The sequence below is a fragment of the Leptodactylus fuscus genome, chromosome 2 (assembly GCF_031893055.1).
Source record: "Leptodactylus fuscus isolate aLepFus1 chromosome 2, aLepFus1.hap2, whole genome shotgun sequence".
NCBI classification, from domain to species: Eukaryota; Metazoa; Chordata; class Amphibia; order Anura; family Leptodactylidae; genus Leptodactylus; species Leptodactylus fuscus.
In genome coordinates, this window is record NC_134266.1 from 237,814,485 (window position 1) to 237,837,524 (window position 23,040).

The 23,040-nt window shown below is 43.0% G+C and overlaps 1 protein-coding gene across 1 annotated transcript; it reads left to right on the forward strand.

The window, feature by feature from the left end:
* The first annotated feature begins 581 nt into the window (after positions 1–581).
* Positions 582–9,810, forward strand: LOC142195842 (chymotrypsin-like elastase family member 1). Its single transcript, XM_075265900.1, has 8 exons — positions 582–623; positions 1,551–1,648; positions 3,837–3,937; positions 4,233–4,361; positions 6,958–7,094; positions 7,767–7,912; positions 8,041–8,190; positions 9,713–9,810. The coding sequence occupies exons 1-8, from the start codon at positions 584–586 to the stop codon at positions 9,719–9,721; spliced, it is 810 nt and encodes a 269-aa protein (XP_075122001.1). The 5' UTR covers positions 582–583; the 3' UTR covers positions 9,722–9,810.
* Positions 9,811–23,040: the final 13,230 nt, after the last annotated feature.

Here is a 23,040-nt window from a genome sequence, read left to right on the forward strand (position 1 = left end):
AAAAAACATAAATAATTGGGAATCAAAACATTATATGTACCCCAATATGGCAAATGAAAGTACTTGTCACAAAAAGAATACGCTATGTCGACTGAAAAATAAAAAAGTTGTGAAGATGGAGAGGGAAAATATGAAAAAAAGTCGCTGTGCATTAACATACTACCCTGCATCCTTAAGGGGTTAACAGACTCAAATTTCCATTTTTATCTGCAATGTATGGATGGGATTAGCCAGAATCCCATTCACTTTGCAGGTACTGCTGCATTTACTCAATGTGGAAGAAACAATGTACTGAGAGTAAATGTGTGAGTCAATGAAACACCACAACAGAACACAACAGAAATAGCTTATGCCATAGTTCATGCCAAGACTTTTTACGCTTGTATTATGTTCCAATTGCCGCCACTATTTGATACAATATATTTATATGTTTTTGCCCTTGACGAAAATTGGACACATTTTGTGCCATGAGTTTTATCTGTAACACCTGGAAATATTCTCATTGTTAGTGGGCACATTTCAGGGGTATATAAAGGAGGATGAGTCGCTTTCTACAGGAGATTTCTAAAGGAATCAGATCGCCATGCTCAGGCTTCTCGTGCTCGCTTCTCTTGTCCTTTGCGGTAAGTAGCTACAAAAAGTTTCCCAGATTTATAACGTACAAAGATAGAAAAAATATATCATATAATAAATCAGATAGAAGGTAAACTATTTCAGATAGGTTTACTAATAAAATGTTATGTACATGAATACACAGAAACTAGTGAAATGTGTTGCCATTGGCTTAGCTATGTAGTGAATCATAAAAAGATGATATCTTGCATAAAGGAAGATTTCCATATTATTACTTTCCTTCACCCAGCTATATAATGACATGGTAATAATGAAAGACATCCCTTCACCAGGATGAACCAGCAGTATCTCCTAAGGCCTGGTTCACATCTGCATTTGGGGATTCCGTTCTCCTCTCCACATGAAAAACGTGGAGAGAAAGGCGCTGCTGTCAGTACTTCTCTCTGCATTTTCCGTGCGGAAACCACACAGTCCCATTATAGCCTATGGAGTATGTGGTTTTCCCAAGGTAACCTCTTTTCTATGCAGATTAGATTTCCGTCCAAGCGGACTCCCCAAACAGAAATCCATGCGCAGATGTGAATCAGGCCTTATGCTGCTGGGATTAGGGCATATACACTGCATATATACATATACTGCAGCATTATTGTGCATGCACAGCATTATATAGTTATATTAGAGGATTAGACTGAGATTATATGAAATGTACCAACAAGTCAGGTATGATTTAAAAAAAAACAAAAAAAAAAAAACTACCCTCTAAATCTGACTGCCAAGTCAGTGATCCACACCAATACTGCAGTGATGTCATATGACTGATATCAATGCAGGGTTCAGAGCGACAGGACATTTAATAAGTAAGCGGAATTCTTTGCTTTTTTTTATTATTCTGCATTGGATAACCCCTTTAACCTTGATTTTGTGAAATAAATGTAAAATTCTGCTTATTCTCAATGTCTGTATTATTCTGCACAAAGGATATTGCCATAATGAAGGCATCCGCTATCTTGAGGATAATGACAATGGACGTGTGGTAGGAGGAACGAACGCAGCAAAGGGAGCCTGGCCCTGGCAGGTCAGTACTGACCATCATTGTCATCAGTCATTATATGGAGAAGGATAAGACTCATTGCATAGACTCATTACATAATAAAGTACTAGAATTGCATAGAAAGTAATACTAGAAACTTCAACTTTTATTTATGATATATCTTATATAACATGGGTTCCTATTAAACTCTATTCTCAATCATAAGGATATTTGCACTGAATGTGGTTGCAGATACAACAGTTTATAAAACTTATATCATATAAGCAATGTAATATGGTCCTATACTTGACCTTGTAGCTCTTTTGTCAGTAAACCAGTAGACTTGTCAGTTTAGTAGTCCTGGCAGTATACAATGCTACACCACAAGGGGTTGCCTGTCACACTGTGACTACCATGAGTGATACAACACAATGCATTGGCTTGTGTCATTGAAAGGGATCCATTAGAATAAGATGACGGTTTAACAAGATCAAGTAGTATTTAATGTAATGTTATGTGCTATCTTTTCTCTGTTAGAAGGACTATACAACATGAATAGAATATAAATCATTAGCCCTGGATCTGTTCTAGATCATTGGGCGATGTATAAGGAATTGTAGTTGTCTACAAATATCTTCTTGCAAGCAGGAATTTTCTCTCTGCATTTTTGAGCGGAAACCTGATGGACTCCATTAAAAACTTTGGGGTCCATGGGTTTCCACAGGTAACCACTTTTTAATTGGATTAGGTTTCCGTTTCTTGGGTCCCCAAGTGGACCCAGAAACAGAAAGCCGAATGCTAGTGTGAGCATGCAAATATTTTCACAACATATTGACCTGGCTTATTTAAAAGTCATATCTGAAGTCAATGTCATCTTATGTTAGACAATAGAAAACTTTGCAATATACATTTAGTAATTTGGGTTGAGCCGATCTTGACTTATCAGGATCGATTTTGAAATCCGATTTCCGATCATTTTTCATTTGAACCCGATCTCGATCCCAATGCAAGTCAATGGGATTTTTTACTAATCGGAGATCGGAATTTAAAAACATTCCTATTCACTATACAGCATGGAATCTCACAATTGAACGCTTTAATTGTTAAAATCCACATTTTTTAAAATCACTAAGTAGCCAGAGGATTTTTTTTTAATCCTCTGGCTACTTAGTCCCCCCCTGGTGTCCACTTACCTGCAGAGATGGCTGGTCCGGTGCCCGGTGTTCTCGTTCTTCTTCGCCTCACTGCCCCCTGCCTCCCAGGTTAGGAGAGTGTTGGGGGGTACTGGGAGGGGAGACGTCACGTCTCCCCACACTGTACCCGCCTACACTCTCCTAAGCCACAAGCCCTACCTTCTTTCTAGCTCTTTTACACTAACCTGGGAGGTGGGGGCAGCGAGGCAAAGAAGAACGAGAACACCGGGCACCGGACCAGCCATCTCTGCAGGTAAGTAGCTACTAGAGATGTTAGCTAGTCTCCCATTAGAATGAATGGACACAGCCGGCGCACAGGGGGTTAAGGCTGTGTGCCGGCTGCTTCCATTCATTCCTATGGAACTGCAGCGGAGCCTTCACACTGAGTATACACTCCACTCAGAGTGAGCGGAGTGTATACTCAGTGTGAAGGCTCCGCTGCAGTTCCATAGGAATGAATGGAAGCAGCCGGCACAATGCTTGGCCAGTAACAAAGCATTGTGGGAAATAATCACTGATCTCGATCCCACCTAAAAAGATCCCACGATCGCTCAACAATGCTTGGCCCACAATGCTTGGCCAGTAACAAAGCATTGTGGGAAATAATCACTGATCTCGATCCCACCTAAAAAGATCCCACGATCGCTCAACCCTAATAGTAATGAATCTTCTTAATCGTTATCTGATATTTTCCTACTTATTATGGGGGGAGATTTCTCAAGATTGTCCTTTGTTACGCTAATCTTGTTCTCTCCTGAGCCACAGTAAGAGGTGCCACTGCCTAATTTATTAAGATGCTCATACCTTTTAAAAACTTTGGTGAATCTCCTTCCCTCTGTGCAATAGAATCTCAACTCTATACCAGCACTATAATATACAATAGTAAATCTGCAGAGTGTAGGGTGACACGAAGTGTAATAATTTTTGCAAAAAATGTGAATGAATCCCGCAGAGCAGTATATTGACCACCAATGAGGATAAGTAATGAAACTGCAGAGCATATGAAAATCTAATGCTAAATATTGTACTATTATTTCTAGGTATCACTTCAGTATCTGTCTGGTGGATATTGGTACCACACCTGCGGTGCTTCCCTGATCCGTGCTAACCGTGTGATGACCGCCGCTCACTGTGTGGACAGGTATAAACTAAACATGCATTGGAAGGGTTACCTGGTGGCATAGAAAGTTATTAGTCATATAAATGTCAGACAGTCTTGGCAGATGCAAAGACAAAGGGGCTGGCTTAGATTCTAGCATGACATCGGCATAGGATGAGTGAGGACGCTCCCGGTCTGTACCAGAATGAAAAAAAAAGTGGATGATCAGAGAGAGAGAGATTGAGCTATGCCTAGAGTTGAGCCTTATATGCAGTAATCTATCACAGTTTTCCTCTTATACTTGAAAGCCAACAATATTGTCGCTGTTGATGTTTAGCAGATCTCTTTCTTTCCGCGTGGGCCTTGGAGAGCACAGTCTTAGTGCGAATGACGGCACTGAGCAGTTCATTTCCGTCTCTTCCATCAGAAGACATGCTAGCTGGAACCCCAACAACATTGCTGCTGGGTAAGTCAACATCATTTGGCATTAGGAATTTTATATATCCCCAAAAGGAGGTTTCCAGCCCTCGGCCAAGTGGAAACATCCAATAAACATAATAGTCATGAAATAAAACCCTACTAATGAAAAAAAGCAAAAATATTTCCATAACAAAAGAACATATCAAGCAAAGTGAGGGAAATGTGCATTCTTAATACAGAAAATATGCAAACATTAATAACAGACACCATATAAACAATGGTATAGACCAGTGCCCCTTTTGTAGTATTAGCTACATTGATCCCATTTCCAGAGGTATAACTTGAAATGACTAGACAGCAAAGCAAATTCCATAATAGGCCCCCCCACCTTCAAGCGGCAGAGGGGCCTTTGGAGATTCTCAGACACCGGGACCCAGGTGAGCCCACTAACTCTACACCACCTATAGCTACACAATGGACAATATCAGTGACAGCCATAGTATATCATAGTACAGTGAGAGTCATATAATAGTGCTTACCTCCATGCATTGCTAAGGAGAAGGACTTACACACATGGCCATCTTAGGGCTAATTCACATGGGGGGTGGTGGAGCGGATTTTGACACTGAGAGTGAAGCGAGGAGCCTCCAGAGTCGGCTCAAATGAATGGGCCGACTCCGAAGGTTGCTGCTGCCAGGCGCACACCGCGGCTCGAGGAGCCACGGAATCTGCCTGGAGAAAGGGCAGCTCGCTTCTTTTTTCCGCTAGCGGAAAAAAGAAGCCTGGCGGTCTCCATAGACCACCATTGTAAGGGGTGGATTATGAGATGGATTACGCGCCATAATCTGCTCCCTCTGTGCCCGTGTGAACGGGCCCTTACAGTTCTGTGTAAACTCCCATATTACATGTTAAGCTAGGGTCACATCTGTGTTGGAGTCTGTGTAGGACACTCCGCTACAGATTCTACACAAACTTGGTGGAGAGAAAAGTCCATCACAGAGGACTTTTTTCTCTGCTGCTTTCAATATACAAATGGTTGAAACCTGATGGACACCCAACGGACTCCATTATGGTCTATACCCACTGTATTAGCAGATGGGCTCTCCGTTGTTTGCGTCTACCAGAGAACCTGGCCCAAGTGTGAACCTAGCCTTAGAGATCTTTCAATCCCCTGGTCTAGGTTTTATTATTAAAGGGGTATTCTGGGCACAATAATGTCATCCTATGTTAGACAATAGGAAACTTTGCAATATACATACAGTAATATATCTTCTTAATCATTTATCTGATATTTTCCTACTTATTATAGGGGTCAATGTTTTGTCTGACAGTAGGAATGCCCCTTTAGGCTAACCTCATGTTGTGAAATCACAGCATGTCAATTATACCTGCGGAAAAACTGGCATTTTCCCTATAGGTATAATATAAGATAAGATAAAATAAGATAATCCTTTATTAGTCCCACAGTGGGTACATTTCAGTAGGCTGAATATATAGGCTGAATGTCCACAGAGAAAAACTTGTGGGGCCTTTAAGAAAAAAAACAAAGGGAGAGGCCACAATGCAAAAATTATGTCTTTGTTGCAGGTTTTCCTGCAGTTTTCTTTGAGCCAAAGCCAGAAGTCAGTTTAGCTGAAGGTAGAAGTAGAAATATTTCCTTTATACTTCCCATCCTTTTTGAAGATACTGTTAGGTTTGCCTGAAAAAAAATCACAATAAAATGAGCAACAAAAAATGCAGCTTTTCTGCCACATGTGGCTAAGTCAGCCTAACTCAATGACACCTTATAGGTCTGTCTTAGACTTAGGTAATATTTCATTTTTTTGTTGATTCATTTATTATTAATAGCAAGTAATAGCAATACTATCATATGATCACATAATGTGACATTTTTAGTACACTTGATTTCCTATAACAATATGTTATTAAAGGGAATCTATCATTAAAACTCATTTTTTTTCTGCCTAGGAATAGCCTGTCATCTCTGCACCGCCGTTCGGTATATAATCCGGTTTTCGTCGGTATGCAAATGAGTTCTCTCGCAGCACTGGGGGCGGACCCCAGTGCTCAAACAGCACTGGGGGTGTCCCCAATGCTGCGAGAGAACTCTCCAGTGCCGCCCCCATCTTATTCAGGAACGGGTCTTCTTTGCGTTTTCTTCCAGCAGGGGCTTCAAACTTCTAGGCCTCAGGCCTAATGCAAAGCTGACTGCGCATGCCCGCCAGCCACAAGAAAATGGCCGCTTACACAGTATTGTAAGCGGCCATTTTCTTGTGGCTGGCAGGCATGTGCAGTTGGCTGCCTGAGGCCTAGAAGTTTGAAGCCACTGCCGGAAGAAGACACGAAGACTCGTTCCTGAAGAGGATGGAGGCAGCGTTGGAGAGTCTCTCGCAGCATTGGGGACACTCCCATTGCTGTTTGAGCGCTGGGGCCTTCCCCCAGTGCTGCGAGAGAACTCATTTGCATACCGACAAAAAACGGATTATATACTGAACAGTGGCGTGGAGAAGACATATAAAGGTAGGAGAAGAATACCCTTTCTTAAGGCTATTCCTACGTGTTAGGCAGAAAAAAATGAGTTTTAATGATAGGATCCCTTTAAAACTTAATACTGAAAAAGTTTCTTTCCCTTCCCCATACAGATATGATATTGCTATCCTGTGGCTGGCCTCCAGCGCTTCCCTGAACAGTGCCGTAAAACTGGCTACCCTTCCAGCAAGTGGAGCTACCCTGGCCCACAACTACAACTGTGTTGTAACCGGATGGGGAAGACTCAGCAGTAAGTTCTTCCAGACAATGACAATGCTATTCTACATAATTCTATGTAAACTAAGGTTTGCAATGTATGGACGTAAGTACTCTAATATCATGTACTATGGATATCACTGTAATTGGCCAATGTATAGCTATAGAGGGTGTAGAGGCAGTGGGCAAACCCGGGCTCTTGTACCGGATTCAAAGACTTCTCTACTAAAAGACATGAAACCAATATTATAATAACAGCAGGAAGGTGGGGGCCTATAATTTGCTGCCAAGGAATTTCAAGTTACCGTTTTGGTAATGGCGACGCTGTATCAAGGGAAATAGTGCACATCAGCTTAGTTACTTTCTGAAATTAAATAAGTCAGTTATGAATCTAAATTGTCCAAAACTTAGTTGAAACTCAAACTTTGGGGGAGCGCTTGCAATCTCAGAGCCAGAAGCATTAAAACTTGGATCTCTTGGTCATGTAGACGTATAACCATGGACATAAGTATATTCACACTGCTCGCTTCATTACCAGTCTAGCTCTGTCAGCAGTTTTGAGAGATCACAACTGCTGATGGACTCCATTTAATGACATACCACTGCCATGTATGGTAAGTAGTGTTTAAAGTCTATGATCATAATAAGAACCTGCCTATTTCATAGTCTACCTACCTTACTTATAGCATGATTCTGCTTTTTACAGCCGGTGGATCTCTTGCCACTATTCTCCAACAAGCCACTCTGCCCGTTGTCGCCCATTCAACCTGCTCTCTGAGCTCCTGGTGGGGCAGCAGTGTCAAGACCACCATGATCTGTGCTGGTGGAGATGGAGTCAAGTCTTCTTGCAATGTAAGTTGTATTTTCCTACAAGTTTTACATTATCCTTAATTCTCCGCCCTGTATATGAATTAAATAGAGATTCACAGACATTACTATTACCAAATGGATTGCAATATTTGTTGTATTCTGTATCTTAGGGTGATTCTGGAGGACCCCTCAACTGTGCTGTTAATGGTGTCTATCAAGTCCATGGGATTGTCAGCTTTGGGTCCACTCTTGGTTGCAATTACAAACAGAAACCATCCGTGTTTACCAAGGTCTCCTCTTACAACTCCTGGATAAACAGCGTAAGTGTAATACATTGCCATTTACAATAATATTATACTGGATCTGTCTACATGACAGCTATATACAGTGGTTTTAAAATTATTACATTACAAATGTGATCAATTTGTTTAGAATGGAACGTAAACATGAAGTTGAACCTACAAACATTGATATTGGTTTGTTTGTGACCCTTGACAATCATCTGTCATGGTTGGTATAGGCTATGGATCCCCCGTGCTGGTGCAGGCAAAATGTAATATTAAATGCCTTCAATTCAAAAGAATGGCTGCTCGTGTTGTCAATAGTGGCTCTCAATTCTGGCGCATACAAGGGGATCCCAAGGAAGTTCATAAATAAGGCATATGGAAATGGCTTATCTTAATTTAAAAAATCCTCTTCCTGAAACATATTGAAGAATAAGACAAAGGCAATGAAGCAATTTTTAGACACCTGCAAGTTATAGTAGGCCAACGGACAACAGTGTTTTCTATGGGAAATTACGTCACAGCTAAACATCAAATATCCAAAAATGAAAATCAAAAAATGTCTGTGGCAAGAAGGGGTTAAACAGATTTTTCATTCTGAGGACAGAATAGATCATCAGTATGCGATCTGTTGGGGTCCAACGACTTACAGAGACCAAAGGTTGTTATGTAACATAGTCATTAGCTATAGAGCACAAAAAGTTGCCAATACCAGTCAGGCTGTTGAAAACTTAAAGGGATCCTATCATTTAAACTCAATTTTTTTCTACCTATCATGTAGGAATAGCTTTAAGAAACGCTATTCTTCTCCTACCTTTAGATGTGTTCTCCGGGCTGCTGTTCAGTTAAAATCCCGTTTTTCGCCGGTATGCAAATGAGTTCTCTTGCAGCACTGGGGATTGGCCCCAGCGCTCAAACAGCACTGGGGGTGTCCCCAATGCTACAAGAGAACTCTCCAGCACCGCCTCATTCTTCTTCATGAACGGGGTCTTTACACATCTTCTTCTGGCGCAGGCTTCAAACTTCTAGGCCTCGGGCAGCCGACTGTGCATGCCTGCCAGCCACAAGAAAATGGCCGCTTACAATACCATGTAAGTGGCCATTTTCTTGTGGCTGGCGGGCATGCGCAGTCGGCTTTGCCCTTTGCTCGAGGCTTAGAAGTTTGAAGCTAACCCCCACAAGAAGACGCGTCAAGACCCCGTTCCTGAAGAAGATGGAGGCGGCATTTGCATACCAGCGAAAAATGGGATTTTAACTGAACAGCGGCGCGAAGAAGACATCTAAAGGTAGGAGAAGAATAGTCTTTCTTAAGGCTATTCCTACATGATAGGCAGAAAAAATTGAGTTTAAATGATAGGATCCCTTTAAATAGAATCATTGACTATATTATTATACCATAAATTACTTATAGCTTAAAATCTGACAATGAAAGTAATACTTGATGCTAACTGTAGTGGCAATTTTCTAAGAAAAAGCAATAGAAAAATAGAAACAATGTATTTGTTTTCACATAGAGCTGTTTTATACGTTTTGACTTTATGTATCTTTTTTCTTACAGAACATCTAAATGCTGGACTTCTTTCCTCTTTTGCTCCTGATAAACAACCTAACATCAGCAAGAAACCTAAGTTATCTGTATTCGCTTCATAGTAAATAAAGAACCAGCAAATGATTGTATTTTACTCATTCATATGTAATACATCATCCTTTACAAATCTAAAACCAGATTTTTGCCTATCCTGTTGCACACAGGGGCGTAGCCATAGGAAGTGCAGTGGTAGCAATTGCTACTGGGCACTGGAGCCCTAGGGGGTCCAAAGGCCTCTCAACAACATGAGACAACACTAGAATTATAGATGGCTCATACTAAGTGGAGGGCCCCATTACATATTTTGCATTGGGGCCAAGGAACTTCAACTTTTGCCTCTGGTTGCATGCCTCACTTACTGAATATAAAAGCTTTCTTCATATTCATGGTAAAATATTAATATTAAAGAGTTTTCATCCAAAGTTGGAGTATCTGCAGGGACTTGCTGAACAATCTGTTCTCTGATTGTATAAGTGTGGTGCCCTGTCATATTTTTGGGTACTAATAGCCCAATTATGCAGGGGTAAACCTTCCCCTTTCGCCGCCCGAGGCGAACTACAGAAAGCCGCCCCTCCCCCCAGGAGGATGGGTGGGGCCAAGCGGAGGGGCGGGGCTTAGCACCGTTCACAGGCAGAGAGCAGGCACGGAGAAGACCTGCGCTCTGCATGAGTGTGATGGGAGGCTGCTGGAGCAGCGCTACTCCGGTGGCCTCCCCAAACCACCGCTCAGTGTTAAGCCAGTCCAGGACAGCTTGTTTCAGGTCGCCTCATGGGAGGTGCGGCGCTGCAATTATGGCTGCAGCATATTTTGCATTACTGAGACAGGGGGTGTATATAGTACAGAACAGTATGCCCCCAACCACTATTACTGCTACAGGATTATATACAGTACGTGTAACAATTTGCTAAGGAATTGCATAATATAGGAGATCCAGGGACAATATACTGCACATCCAGGTTATGATGCAGCTAAAAAGCCCCAGAAAAAGAAAAAGAGATCTGAGCACAATAAGGAAAGCTGCTTGCTGTTTATACCTAACTTCCCATCAGCACTAACACAGCTAGTCAGAAGTAGACAGGAGTAGCTAGACTCTCCTTGTGAAAAGAGACCTTCCCCTCTCACCTCTGCTCATTGTGTTCCCCTTGAGCCTGGTGGTTTCTAAAGACAGAACTTCCATAGCAAGAAGGGAGAAATCTAGAGACAAGAAATTTAGAGAGGTTTTTCAGGCAGAACACAGACTCATTTTTAAATAAAGTGCATTACATTTTAGTTCAGTATCACATGCTCTATTAATTGAGACCATATAAAATAGCATGTCAAACAAACCATGTGGTAAATTAACAAAAAGCAGGCATCAAATAACAAAGACGATATCATGCACACATGAAGAAAATTGTTGTTCCCCCTCGTTTAATGAAAGAAAAACCCACAATGGTCACAGAAATAACTTGAATCTGACAAAAGTAACAATAAATAAAAATTCTATGAAAATGAAAAAATGAAAGTCAGACATTGGTTTTTGCTTAAACAGAATTAAAAAAGAAATAAACCTCATGAAACAGGCCTGGACAGAAATGATGGTTCCCTTAACTTAATATTTTGTTGCACAACCTTTTGAGGCAATCGCTGCAATCACACGATTCCTGTAATGGTCAATGAGACTTCTGCACCTCTCAGCAGGTATTTTGGCCGCTCCTCATGAGTAAACTGCTCCAGTTGTCTCGGGTTTGAAGGCTGCCTTTTGCAGATGGTATGTTTTAGCTCCTTCCAAAGATGCTCAATAGGATTTAGGTCAGGATCCATAGAAGGCCACTGCAGAATAGTCCAATGTTTTCCTCTTAGCCAGGGGTGGGCAATTAATTTTCCCTTGGGGCCGCATAAGCAATTGAAACTTTGCTAGAGGGCCGCGCCATGGCAAATTTAGCTCCACCCACTTCTACGTTGACTCCGTCCATTCCCAATCATCTTTCCATGTGCCCCCACAAAGTATAATCCTCCTACAGTCACCCATACATTATATACATATACATTATATGCCCCCACATTATAATGTTCCCTTCCAACTGCCCCACAGTATTAAGCCCCTCTCCTGGTGCCCCAGTATAAACTGGTGGAAACTAGAGGGGACACGAAACTGGAGCAGCTGGAGGGGGACATTAAACAGTGGGGGTAGTTGGAAGGGGGCAATAAATTGACAGCTGGAGCGGGATATGAAACTGGGGGCAACTAGAGGAGGACATTAAAATCGGGAAGCTGGAAGCAGACATTAAACCATAGGAGTAGCTGGAGGGGGACATTAAACTGGGGGCAACTAGAGGCAGACAGGTCCCCTCCAGCTACCTCCCCGGTTTAATGCCCCCTCCAGTTGTCACCAGTTTAATGTCCCCCCAGTTTCATGTCCCCCCTCCATTTCCCCCTCAGTTTCATATCCCCCTTTATTTTCCCCATTTCATGTCCTCCCTCCATCTCTCCCCCAGTCTCATGTCCCCCCCTCCATTTGCCATCTCTGCCCTAGTATAACATTCCCCTTCCATCTCTGCCCCTAGGTTACTGAGACACACACAGACAGACATATATAGACAGACACATATGGACAGACAGACACATATAAACACACACACACACATATAGACACACACATACAGACAGACATATATAGACACACACACACACACATATATAGACACACACATATAGACACACACACATACAGACAAACACATATACAGACAGACACATATAGACACACACACACACACATACAGACAAACACATATACAGACACATATAGACACACACACACACACACATACAGACAAACACATATACAGACACATATAGACACACACACACACACACATACAGACAAACACATATAGACACACACACACACACTCTCCACCCTCCACATCTCACCTTACATCTCTCAGTACCTTATGACACACACCACATGTCTCCATCTTCTGCCGGCACTAAGACACGCCCCTAGACACGCCTCCCTAGTCAAGTTGTGCGGGCCGGTCTGAATCAGTCAGAGGGCCGGATATGGCCCGGGGGCGGGCTTTGTCCAGGTCTGCTCTTAGCCATTCTTGGGTGTTTTTAGCTGCGTGTTTTGGGTCATTATCCTGTTGCAAGACCCATGACCTGCGACTGAGACCAAGCTTTCTGACACTGGGCAGCACATTTCTCTCTAGAATCCCTTGATAGTCTTCAGATTTCATTGTACCCTGCACAGATTCAAAACACCCAGCGCCAGATGCACGGAAGCAGCCCCAGAACATAACAGAGCCTCCTCCATGTTTCACAGTAGGAACAGACACCCCCGGAGCCATCAGCAAAGGGGGACATGACTTTGGGATGGGGGAACCAATAACTCCTGCAGTTTCTTCTTTGTGCAGTAGTTGAGTAGATTTATACAGACTGGGTCAGCTTTAAGAATATATCGGTGTATATTCAGCTTTAGTGTATATACAGCTGTAGGAGTATATATCTGTGTATGTTCTGCTGTAGGAGTGTATATCTGTATGTTCTGTGTAGGAGTATATATCTGTAGTAGGAGTATATATCTGTGTATGTTTTGCTTTAGTATATGGTGCTTAGTGTGTTACTGTAGGGAGGGAGGAGTTAGGAATAGATGTCACTTCCTGTCTCACCCATTTTCATCCTCTTTCTCATCACAAGACCTGGATGAAGCATGTCTGCTGTATCAGGGAGTATAAGACTGAGATTTATCACCTCACACAGCGCTGGTGTCACCACATTACACCGCACTACTAGTGTAGTATCACCAACTATACTGTATATGATGCAGTGTTAGCACAAGATGTCTGCAGTCACAGAGTCCTCTCATGTACAGTATTTACCACACTGGAGACATGGCTGAGTCTCCTCCTGTAGTTACCACACATTGGAGACATGGCTGATATATCATATGTATATTACTATATTTCTCAGGATAAGATAATCCTTTAATAGTCCCACATTGGGGAAATTTCATATATACAGCTACAGCGTCCCCTCATGTATTTACTGCACACTGCTGATGTGTGTATGTGTATATGTGTGTATATATTTATATATGTGTGTATATGTGTATGTATATGTACTGCAATATTACCTCAGGATATATACAGTCACACATGTCCACACATGTATTTACCATAGACACTGCTGATATATATATATATATATATATATATATATACTGCAATATTACCTCAGGATATATACAGTCACACATGTCCATACATGTATTTACCATAGACACTGCAGACATGGCTGATATCTCATATATACTACTATATAATACAGGCTGTTCATGAGTGCTGGGGACTGAGGGTCTGTCTATGGTGGAGCTGAGAGGACACATGTAATGGAGGTCCTGTGGTGAGAGAGAGACAGCCTGGTACAGTGTAGTGAGGGTAATGGAGGCCGCACTGATACTCCCTGTATATGTCTCCAGCTCTGCTAATACTGGCCATGCTGGGGATAAGTTAAAGTTGATCATTTCTATGTACTTTCTCAGGCCTGTATACAGGTCATACTGTATATACTGGCCATACTGTATACAGGTCATTTATAATTGGTGGGGGGTTCTTGGAGCTGGTTGAAATTGTAAACAGTGGGGAACATGGTGGTTAGTTTCCCCTGAGCCAGTGCTTGCGGCTGGGGGTAATTTGGTGTGATGGAACAGATTGGCAGACAGATTTTTGCTTGTGTTGTTATTCCTACTGCTCTATTTATGACCTCTGTATTAGGGCCCAACACACTTAGACAATGGATATCAGACAAATACTGCAGCGGATTATTGTATTTCTTAGTCTTCATGTAGCCGGTGTCTTAAGAGCATTTACAGTCTGTATCCAGATAAGTATATGTATCACCATTATGTTATGTTACATCATACACTGCAGCCGGTCCCATTACTATGGTATATACTATGTGATGGGATATTTCTCAGTGGGGTCCTATAACAGTATAATTCAGCTGCTAGGTCTTTTCTTATTACCGACTCTGGATTATTCTGGAGCTGGTATGACTTAGTATTATTGCTTGTACAGTATTTAGGGTGAGCCATGTAAGTTATTGTTTCTTTTAGAGCACCTTTAATTTCATGCTATTACATATATATATATATAAAGGGATTTTCATGCATAGTCCCAACATAAGTACAATACTGTACACAAATGTCTAACTAGCTGAGTGATCTAGTACGAGTAGAAGAGAGGACCTGGTGTGTCTGGGGCTCCAATTTTTAGGCCAGTGTTGTACTTTGTTACTGTCACTGGCCTTGCCTTATTATGTAACCCTAAATGACATGATTGCTTAGGAGTGGGATGCATACAAGTGCTTCCAAGCCACTATGTAACAGGTGGTTTGCGATACACTAACAAGTTGTTTTGCTTTTCTTTTTTTTTTTTTTGGGGGGGGGGAGGTTGCCACTTCTTCAAACGTGTATAACAGAATGTAATATAGTTATTTACTAATGGGTTTTCTTAATACTAAATGTAATCCTAAACTATAGCTATTGTTGTGCATCATAATTCGTACTATTGACATTAAATAAGTTTTTTACTGGGTCCTTGAAGTTACTTTTAATTGGCAACCACCTTGGGTGTAGCCCAGTGCAGGGGTAACCATCGGAGGTATGACCCCCCTGGTGGGGAGGGGTGACCATCGGAGGTATGGCCCCCTAGTGTGGAAGGGTAACCATCGGAGGTATGGCCCCCTGGTGTAGAGGGGTGACCATCGGAGGTATGGCCCCCTGGGTGTGGAGGGATAACCGTCAGAGTAACAGACCCCCTGGTTACGCCAAACTAATTAAATTTAAGAAGACCCTGTTAGGGTAAGTCCCTAGGGTCATGGCTGTCATTTTTCACATGCCTGTGCACTAAATTGAGCCCTCCGAGCTGGAGCTGGTTGCGGCTGGAGGTAGAGAAAAACATTTTATTTAAAATGTTTAAATTAAAACAAAAAAAACAAAAACATGTTTTAATAAAAATCTAATGGCTTCAAGGACCCTCCGAGCTGGAGCTGGTTGCGGATGGAGGGAGAGAAAAACATTTTATTTAAAATGTTTAAATTAAAAAAACAAAAAAACAAAACATGTTTTAATAAAAATCTAATGGCTTCCAGGACCTTTTCTGATGATTTGTACTTTTCTTAGTGAAGATATATGACCACTTATATTGACCAACTCATGTTTCTCTTCATGTTGCTGACAGTGTGATACGGCCAGTGCCGTACAGTGTCTATCGCAGCCAGCTAGTGAATGGAGCCCAGCACTGCTTACCATGATAACCCCATGCTCTGTGTGCAGGAGTTATATAGGCCTATGCCCCCCCCCCTTCCTTGCGGAACGGGCAGCATCAGCATGGTGCTGTTCCATGTCCAGCAAAGACGAAAATTTCAGCTTCTACTTTCAGTCTTGGTGCCCTTGGGTCGGTGCATGCGGCTAAGGGTAAAGGTCATCAAGTGCTCTGAAAATGATTGAGAGATGACATTACAGCCTTCTCACTGCCTTCAGAGACTACGGTATCTCAAGCGGACCATGGGCTTCTTCTCATCATGCTAAGCATCATTCAATGGCTTGTTTTGCTGTTAATGTGGTTGTGACCCATCAAACAACAATGGAGGGTTATTTCACTCCAGTAAGTGCCCTGGGGTTGCTGTAGTATCTGGAGAAGCCACAGCACCACAAGTACTTCTCTCTTCCCTTCTTTATACTCTCTATGTCTTTCCTTGCAGTATCAGTGGGTATAGGGTTGCCAATGTATGTAAATCGACAGTTCTAGTTTTTAGTGGGAGAGGTATTCCTTGAAGAGGTGTTATCTTGTACATGGTATATACATCTGTATCATGTGTATACAGTTACCACCATAAGTGGAACCTCACACCTCATAAGTGGGATGGAGGTACTTCTGTGCATATATGGTTGGCAATTACATGTTTGTGGTATGGCGGTATCCCCATGTATACTGATTTATGGCAATTTCAGTGTTATAGTCTATTTCTCTTTACTAGTTTCTGACTACAGCCAGATCACTTTTGTTGCATTTTCAGCCACATTCATAGCTTGGTATTGTCGGGCAGGTAGTATGGGGACTTGTAGTATGTAAGGTTTCTAGAGGCTAGTGCATTCCTACTCAGTTTGGTGGCGGTCGAGTCCATTTAAGGTGTCAAATGGCCTCTTCTGTGGCGGTTGAGGAGTCAGGTGGAAGTTGCAGGCAAGTTATTGTAGACTTATTTTAACTAATAGAGGAGGTTAAACCTCATGGTGGTGAACAGGCTGAGCTTTAGAAATGGCCAGCCTGAAGGATGTCGTAATAGTAACGTCATCCAGAGGCGGGCACAGTGGTTAAGCACAGGGTCGTTGGTGCCCTTAAAGTGTACTGGCTCTGCTAGAATTGCAAGCCGGAGCGTGCCGCCCCCCTTTATTTATTTATTGCTGTCTGGCCGGGTGCTGTATGTCAGACAGCTGGGGATCTCACAGTATTCGTGAATCCCAATGGTCTAGCACTTCACCTGACTCCTTCTGTCATTATTTTACTTCTGTGAGTTTAATAAAGCTGTGGCCATTTTACAACCAAAATAAAGTGTTTTGTGCATTTATTCCAAAGTCATTATTTACCGTAGTTTGGGTGGTTTTAGGTAGGAGTGAGGGACATCCCATATCCAAAGTCAAGACACCCCCGGAGCCATCAGCAAAGGGGGACATGACTTTGGGATGGGGGAACCAATAACTCCTGCAGTTTCTTCTTTGTGCAGTAGTTGAGTAGATTTATACAGACTGGGTCAGCTTTAAGAATATATCGGTGTATATTCAGCTTTAGTGTATATACAGCTGTAGGAGTCTATATCTGTGTATGTTCTGCTGTAGGAGTGTATATCTGTATGTTCTGTGTAGGAGTATATATCTGTAGTAGGAGTATATATCTGTGTATGTTCTGCTTTAGTATATGGTGCTTAGTGTGTTACTGTAGGGAGGGAGGAGTTAGGAATAGATGTCACTTCCTGTCTCACCCATCTTCATCCTCTTTCTCATCACAAGACCTGGATGAAGCATTTCCCGCCCTCCCGCCCTTTTTGCATCACTATGTTATACTTGTTTTTTATTTTATTTTATTTTTTATTTTTATTTTTTCCACATTTTCCTATCTAATGTATTATTGTATCATTGCTTTGTTACTGTAATTGTGTATTTGGCTCTATATATTCAATTATGAGATGACTGATGAGTTATTGTTGGGCATTATCCTTCTAGGCCCAAGGGAAGGGCAGTCCTCCAGCCATGGTTCCCTAGAGGTTTCCTCCACAGGGGGTTTTTCCTCTCCTGAGTGCTGTAGGATGACTCTTTGTGAGTCGGGGGTTTGCCATTATTTAGTCAGTCGTGTGTAATAAAGTATTACGTGTCACATGGTCCATTGATAAACTGTCACAGCTTTACTTTTGCGGTTGAGGAGTCAGGTGGAAGTTGCAGGCAAGTTATTGTGGACTTATTTTAACTAATAGAGGAGGTTAAACCTCATGGTGGTGAACAGGCTGAGCTTTAGAAATGGCCAGCCTGAAGGATGTCGTAATAGTAACGTCATCCAGAGGCGGGCACAGTGGTTAAGCACAGGGTCGTTGGTGCCCTTAAAGTGTACTGGCTCTGCTAGAATTGCAAGCCGGAGCGTGCTGCCCCCCTTTATTTATTTATTGCTGTCTGGCCGGGTGCTGTATGTCAGACAGCTGGGGATCTCACAGTATTCGTGAATCCCAATGGTCTAGCACTTCACCTGACTCCTTCTGTCATTATTTTACTTCTGTGAGTTTAATAAAGCTGTGGCCATTTTTACAACCAAAATAAAGTGTTTTGTGCATTTATTCCAAAGTCATTATTTACCGTAGTTTGGGTGGTTTTAGGTAGGAGTGAGGGACATCCCATATCCAAAGTCAAGTGATCTTTTCAAGATATGCTTCATTTTTCCATCTGTGAACATAGAGCTGATGTGCCAAAAAGTTCAATTTTTGTCTCCTCTGTCCATAGGACATTCTCCCAGAAGCTTTGTGGCTTGTCAACATGTAGTTTGATTATTATTACTTTTGTCAGATTCAAGTTATTTCTGTGACCATTGTGGATTTTTCTTTCATTAAACGAGGGGTATCATCAATTTTGTCCACATGTGTACATCAAGTGGTAGCATACAAAGGACGAAGCCCTGTGACAGGGGCGAAACGCGCGTCGGACATTTTTCATGATACACTGGTGAGGTTACACATTTTGCCGTCCTTTTACGCTTGATGGGTGTTGACTGATGTAATCCAGGATTGGGAGACCACTAGTACTTTGATAGGTTATATGGAGAAGTTTTTACTTTTCTAAATTCCTCATATGCATTTAGTATGGCGTCTTTTTTCCCCTAGTACTTTACCTGGTAATGTATACTTATCTTAATTAACCTGTCATCTATGCTGACCTTCTCATTATTGTGTTCCCTATAGTGTATCATTGAGGCTTGCTGGCACTTGTAACTTCACGGTTCCCCTATTATATATGTTTCTTTATGTGATGTATTTATATGTATCCGTTTGAGATTTTATTTTTTGGATACTAACAAAATTGATGTTCTTATAGTTCCGATATGGTTGTATGTTTGTTCTGTTCTTGAGTTAGATCCCATATCTGACTATGTATCATTGGCCTCACTTGTTGCTAATACAAAGGAAACAAGGGAAAAGGTAAACAAAGGAAAAATGAAAACATAGAAATCAACCTGAACCAAAGAAGAAAAGGCAGAAAAGTAGTGCTGCAATAGGCAAGGGCAGTGAGGGCTCAATCCAACCACAGGACTAGAGCAGGAGATACAACGGGAGGCCCAGGATGTGAGACCTGATGACCCAGGGTGCCCAAACTTATCAAAGGCTTTACAATAATTAGATGGCATAGCACTGCATCCCGATGTGAATGTTTGGTCTGCATGTCTCCTATTGAGTTGGGGAGGGGGAATTAAAGTTTATGGTTAGGGCCGAGCCCCCAGGTTGCAGAACAGCTCTTTATTTTTGTTGCAGATTTTGCTGTGGAATTTTGAGAAAAACCCAGGGGTGTATTGAGCAGAAGGGAAATTGTATAAGTGCTCCATTTATATTTCTCATTTCATTTGTAGCCAGTAGAGATGAGCGAGTACTGTTCGGATCAGTCGATCCGAACAGCACGCTCCATAGAAATGAATGGATGCACCTGGTACTTCCTCTTTGACGTCGGCCCCGCGTGCCGGCGACGTCCATTCATTTCTATGTGAGCGTGCTGTTCGGATCGGCTGATCCGAACAGTACTCTCTCATCTCTAGTAGCCAGTCCTGGGTTTGGCTCAAAAGAATGCAGCAAAAGCTGCAACAAAGAAAACAGCTTTTCTACAACATGGATCCTGCCTTAGCCATAGGGTCCATTCAGATGGAGGAAAATGGCGCTGAATTTGGTGCTGAATTTCAGCGTTGAAAAAAAAGGATCCTATTGACTTCAATGGGTTCCTTTTAAGGAACCCATTGAAGTCAATAGGATCCTTAAGGAACCCATTGAAGTCAATAGGATCCTTAAGGAACCCATTGAAGTCAATAGGATCCTTTTTTTTTCAACGCTGAAATTCAGCACCAAATTCAGCGCCATTTTCCTCCATCTGAATGGACCCTAACATTGGAAGCGTTATGTGCAGTTTTTTCATACACCAATCATTTTAAAGGGGCTATCCAGGGACCTAATTTTCAGACAGGGTATTCACTGTAGTAGAAGGCAAAAGTTATTAATATACTAATATAAATGCTACACACACTTGCTGATTAGGAGCTTCTAACTGTATGTTCACATGATGGAAAATGAAGAGTTAATATCTCTTCTTTTTCCGCCGCCAGCATTTTCGTTGCGGTCTAGCCACGACAGGATGTCAATGCAGTGCATCAGCATTCCATATGAATGGGCCTAATCAGGAGGGAGTCTCGAGCCGTGGGGAATCCGCGGCAAGATGGCGCAGGATGCTTCTATTTTCCATATCCTGCTGCGATCTCTGCCTCCTATTGTTTACAATGGGAGGCAGATTCCGGGAGAAACCTGCTCCAGATTTGGGAGCAAAATCCACTCCCAAAACTGCAGCAAATTCCTCTGTGAACACAGCCTAATACCGCTACCTGAAGATGCGCCAACCACAGATCACACCGACCTCGCTCTACTCCAAAGATAAACTTCTGTTTTTTAAACAGAACAGACAGTAACACTATTGACTCACATTTCTTCTTTGTAATCCTGTCATTCTTTTGCCATTATTAGATCTTGGGATAAAGATAGTTCAGTATAAAGACAGGAGGGTACCACAGTGATTTGTGTTATCTTATGGAATGGCATCAAATGAGCTGTCAACGTTATCGTACAAATGTCATCTACCGACTGCTAGACGCCTAAAGTGCATTTAGAACAACCACTCTCTGAGCCGGCTGTCATGGATAAGGATCTTGTTAATAAAGTGTACAAGTGCATTGCATTTCATTGTTACATAGTATTCTGCAATATTGTATTTTATTACAGCATCATTTGAAGATATTACAACACTGGTACATTGAGTTCCAATGTGACATTAGCTTGTCAACAATTTAAGGTGAGATCATATTAAATCTCAATAAATTCAATGTTTTCCAATTGGACAAAAAATCTAAAGCTTCTGTGCTAGAAATGATGTGATAGTAGTAAGGTTGCTGCCAAATGTTCAGCCATGGAGAAACATTAAAGTCACTGGGGGGCATGGCCTGCGACCTGTTGGAGTGAGACGCACTGTGCATCTGCTCCGTCCCTGCCTGCACTAACCTGACCTGCCATCGGCTCCATCAGCTTCTTTATGGGGAATGTTTGCCGGTCGGCTGCTTAAGCCGGCAGGCTTCTGACTGAGCGTGATTACGCTCAAGCTCCGCCTCCTCCCCTCCCGTCACGGCGCTCACGCTGCGTTGGATGGGCGGGGAGAGGGGCGGTCCCCCCCCCCCCCCCCCCGGCTGGTATTTAACCCTCGGCGCTGGGCGGGGACTTCCTTTCGGATCCCCGCCAGCGCCGACGGAGCCCGTTCTCCCTCCCTCCCTCCCCTTATTTGTTTACATATTTGGATTTGTTATTTATTTTCTTTTTTACTCTTGGTTATTTATTGGTTATTTATTGCTGTTCTGGTTTTTTCCGTTTGGGATTTGCTGTTTATACGTTTTTTCTTTGTTCACTCAGGTGTCACAGCTGACAGGTTGGCAGGACCTTGTACCCTTCCCCATACGAAATCAGCAAGAAGAGGAGAGGCGCGTCACCCGCGGAACATCTTTCACATGCCCACCCAGGAGGTGGCGGGGCATTCCGGTGACGCGCCTTATGTACTCGTCAAGGGGTAGCAGGGTTCTGCTAATTTGTTATGTTAATAAAGCTGTGGCCGACCCCCACAATTTAACCCACTCCTTTGGTCATGTGCCTTATTTATACTGGGTTACTTGAGTGCAGGGAGGGAAGATGTTTTTGGGGTGTTTATAGTCATTACGCTCAGTCAAGAACTGTTCCACCACCGTCGGCTTCCTCTTCTGTGCCCTACAGTTCTTCCAGGCATCCTGGAATCTCCCCCTTTCTGGCCCCATCGGCTGCCTCTGCGCGGACCTCCATGTGGTGGCGGCCATCTTTGCAGGCCGCACCGCTGGCGTCCACACCTCCGACTCTACAGCAGTGTTCCTCATGGATCCCTCCTGGCTCCTCGGCGGCCTCTCCACCTCCAGCCAAGGCTCGCTCACCTCCGGCAGACACTCTCTCCCCCTCGGCATCAACCAGCCCCGGCATTGCTCCGGACACTGCAGGGACCTTAGGCCTCAAAATGGTGCTCTCCCCTCGTGCCTCCCCAGCACCTCCACACTATGGTGAGACTGCAACCTCTGAACCCCCCCCCCCCCGGACCTTCTCCTTCTTTAGCAAGTCCTATAATTCCTTCCTCCCTGGATGTGGACTCTCCTGCACCTGACCCTGCATTTTCTACAGCTGCTGCTCCAGGTATGGCAGATCTCCACTTTGCCAGCACACACTTGGGGGTCAGGAACTGGATATTGGGGCTACCCCTTTTATGTCCCCGTATGCAGCATTGTCACCCCAATCTCCGCCCACCCCCCCCCCAGGCCCAGCAGCTGGACCCTGCCCAACATTTGGACCAAGATGGATCGGCTTTGACCTCTCCCCTGCCTCAGTGGTTGCAATTCCTTACTCGCTCACTGATTGCTGAGGTCACTGCCGTGTGTCGCAAGGAAATCCACACTGAAACTCGA

Bases quoted from the DNA above. Each gene is read 5' to 3' on its own strand.
- LOC142195842 (XM_075265900.1), top strand. From the start codon at position 584: ATGCTCAGGCTTCTCGTGCTCGCTTCTCTTGTCCTTTGCG. The intron at 3,938-4,232 runs GTATAAACTAAA...GTTGATGTTTAG, and splicing joins GCCGCTCACTGTGTGGACAG to CAGATCTCTTTCTTTCCGCG. The intron at 7,913-8,040 runs GTAAGTTGTATT...TCTGTATCTTAG, and splicing joins GAGTCAAGTCTTCTTGCAAT to GGTGATTCTGGAGGACCCCT.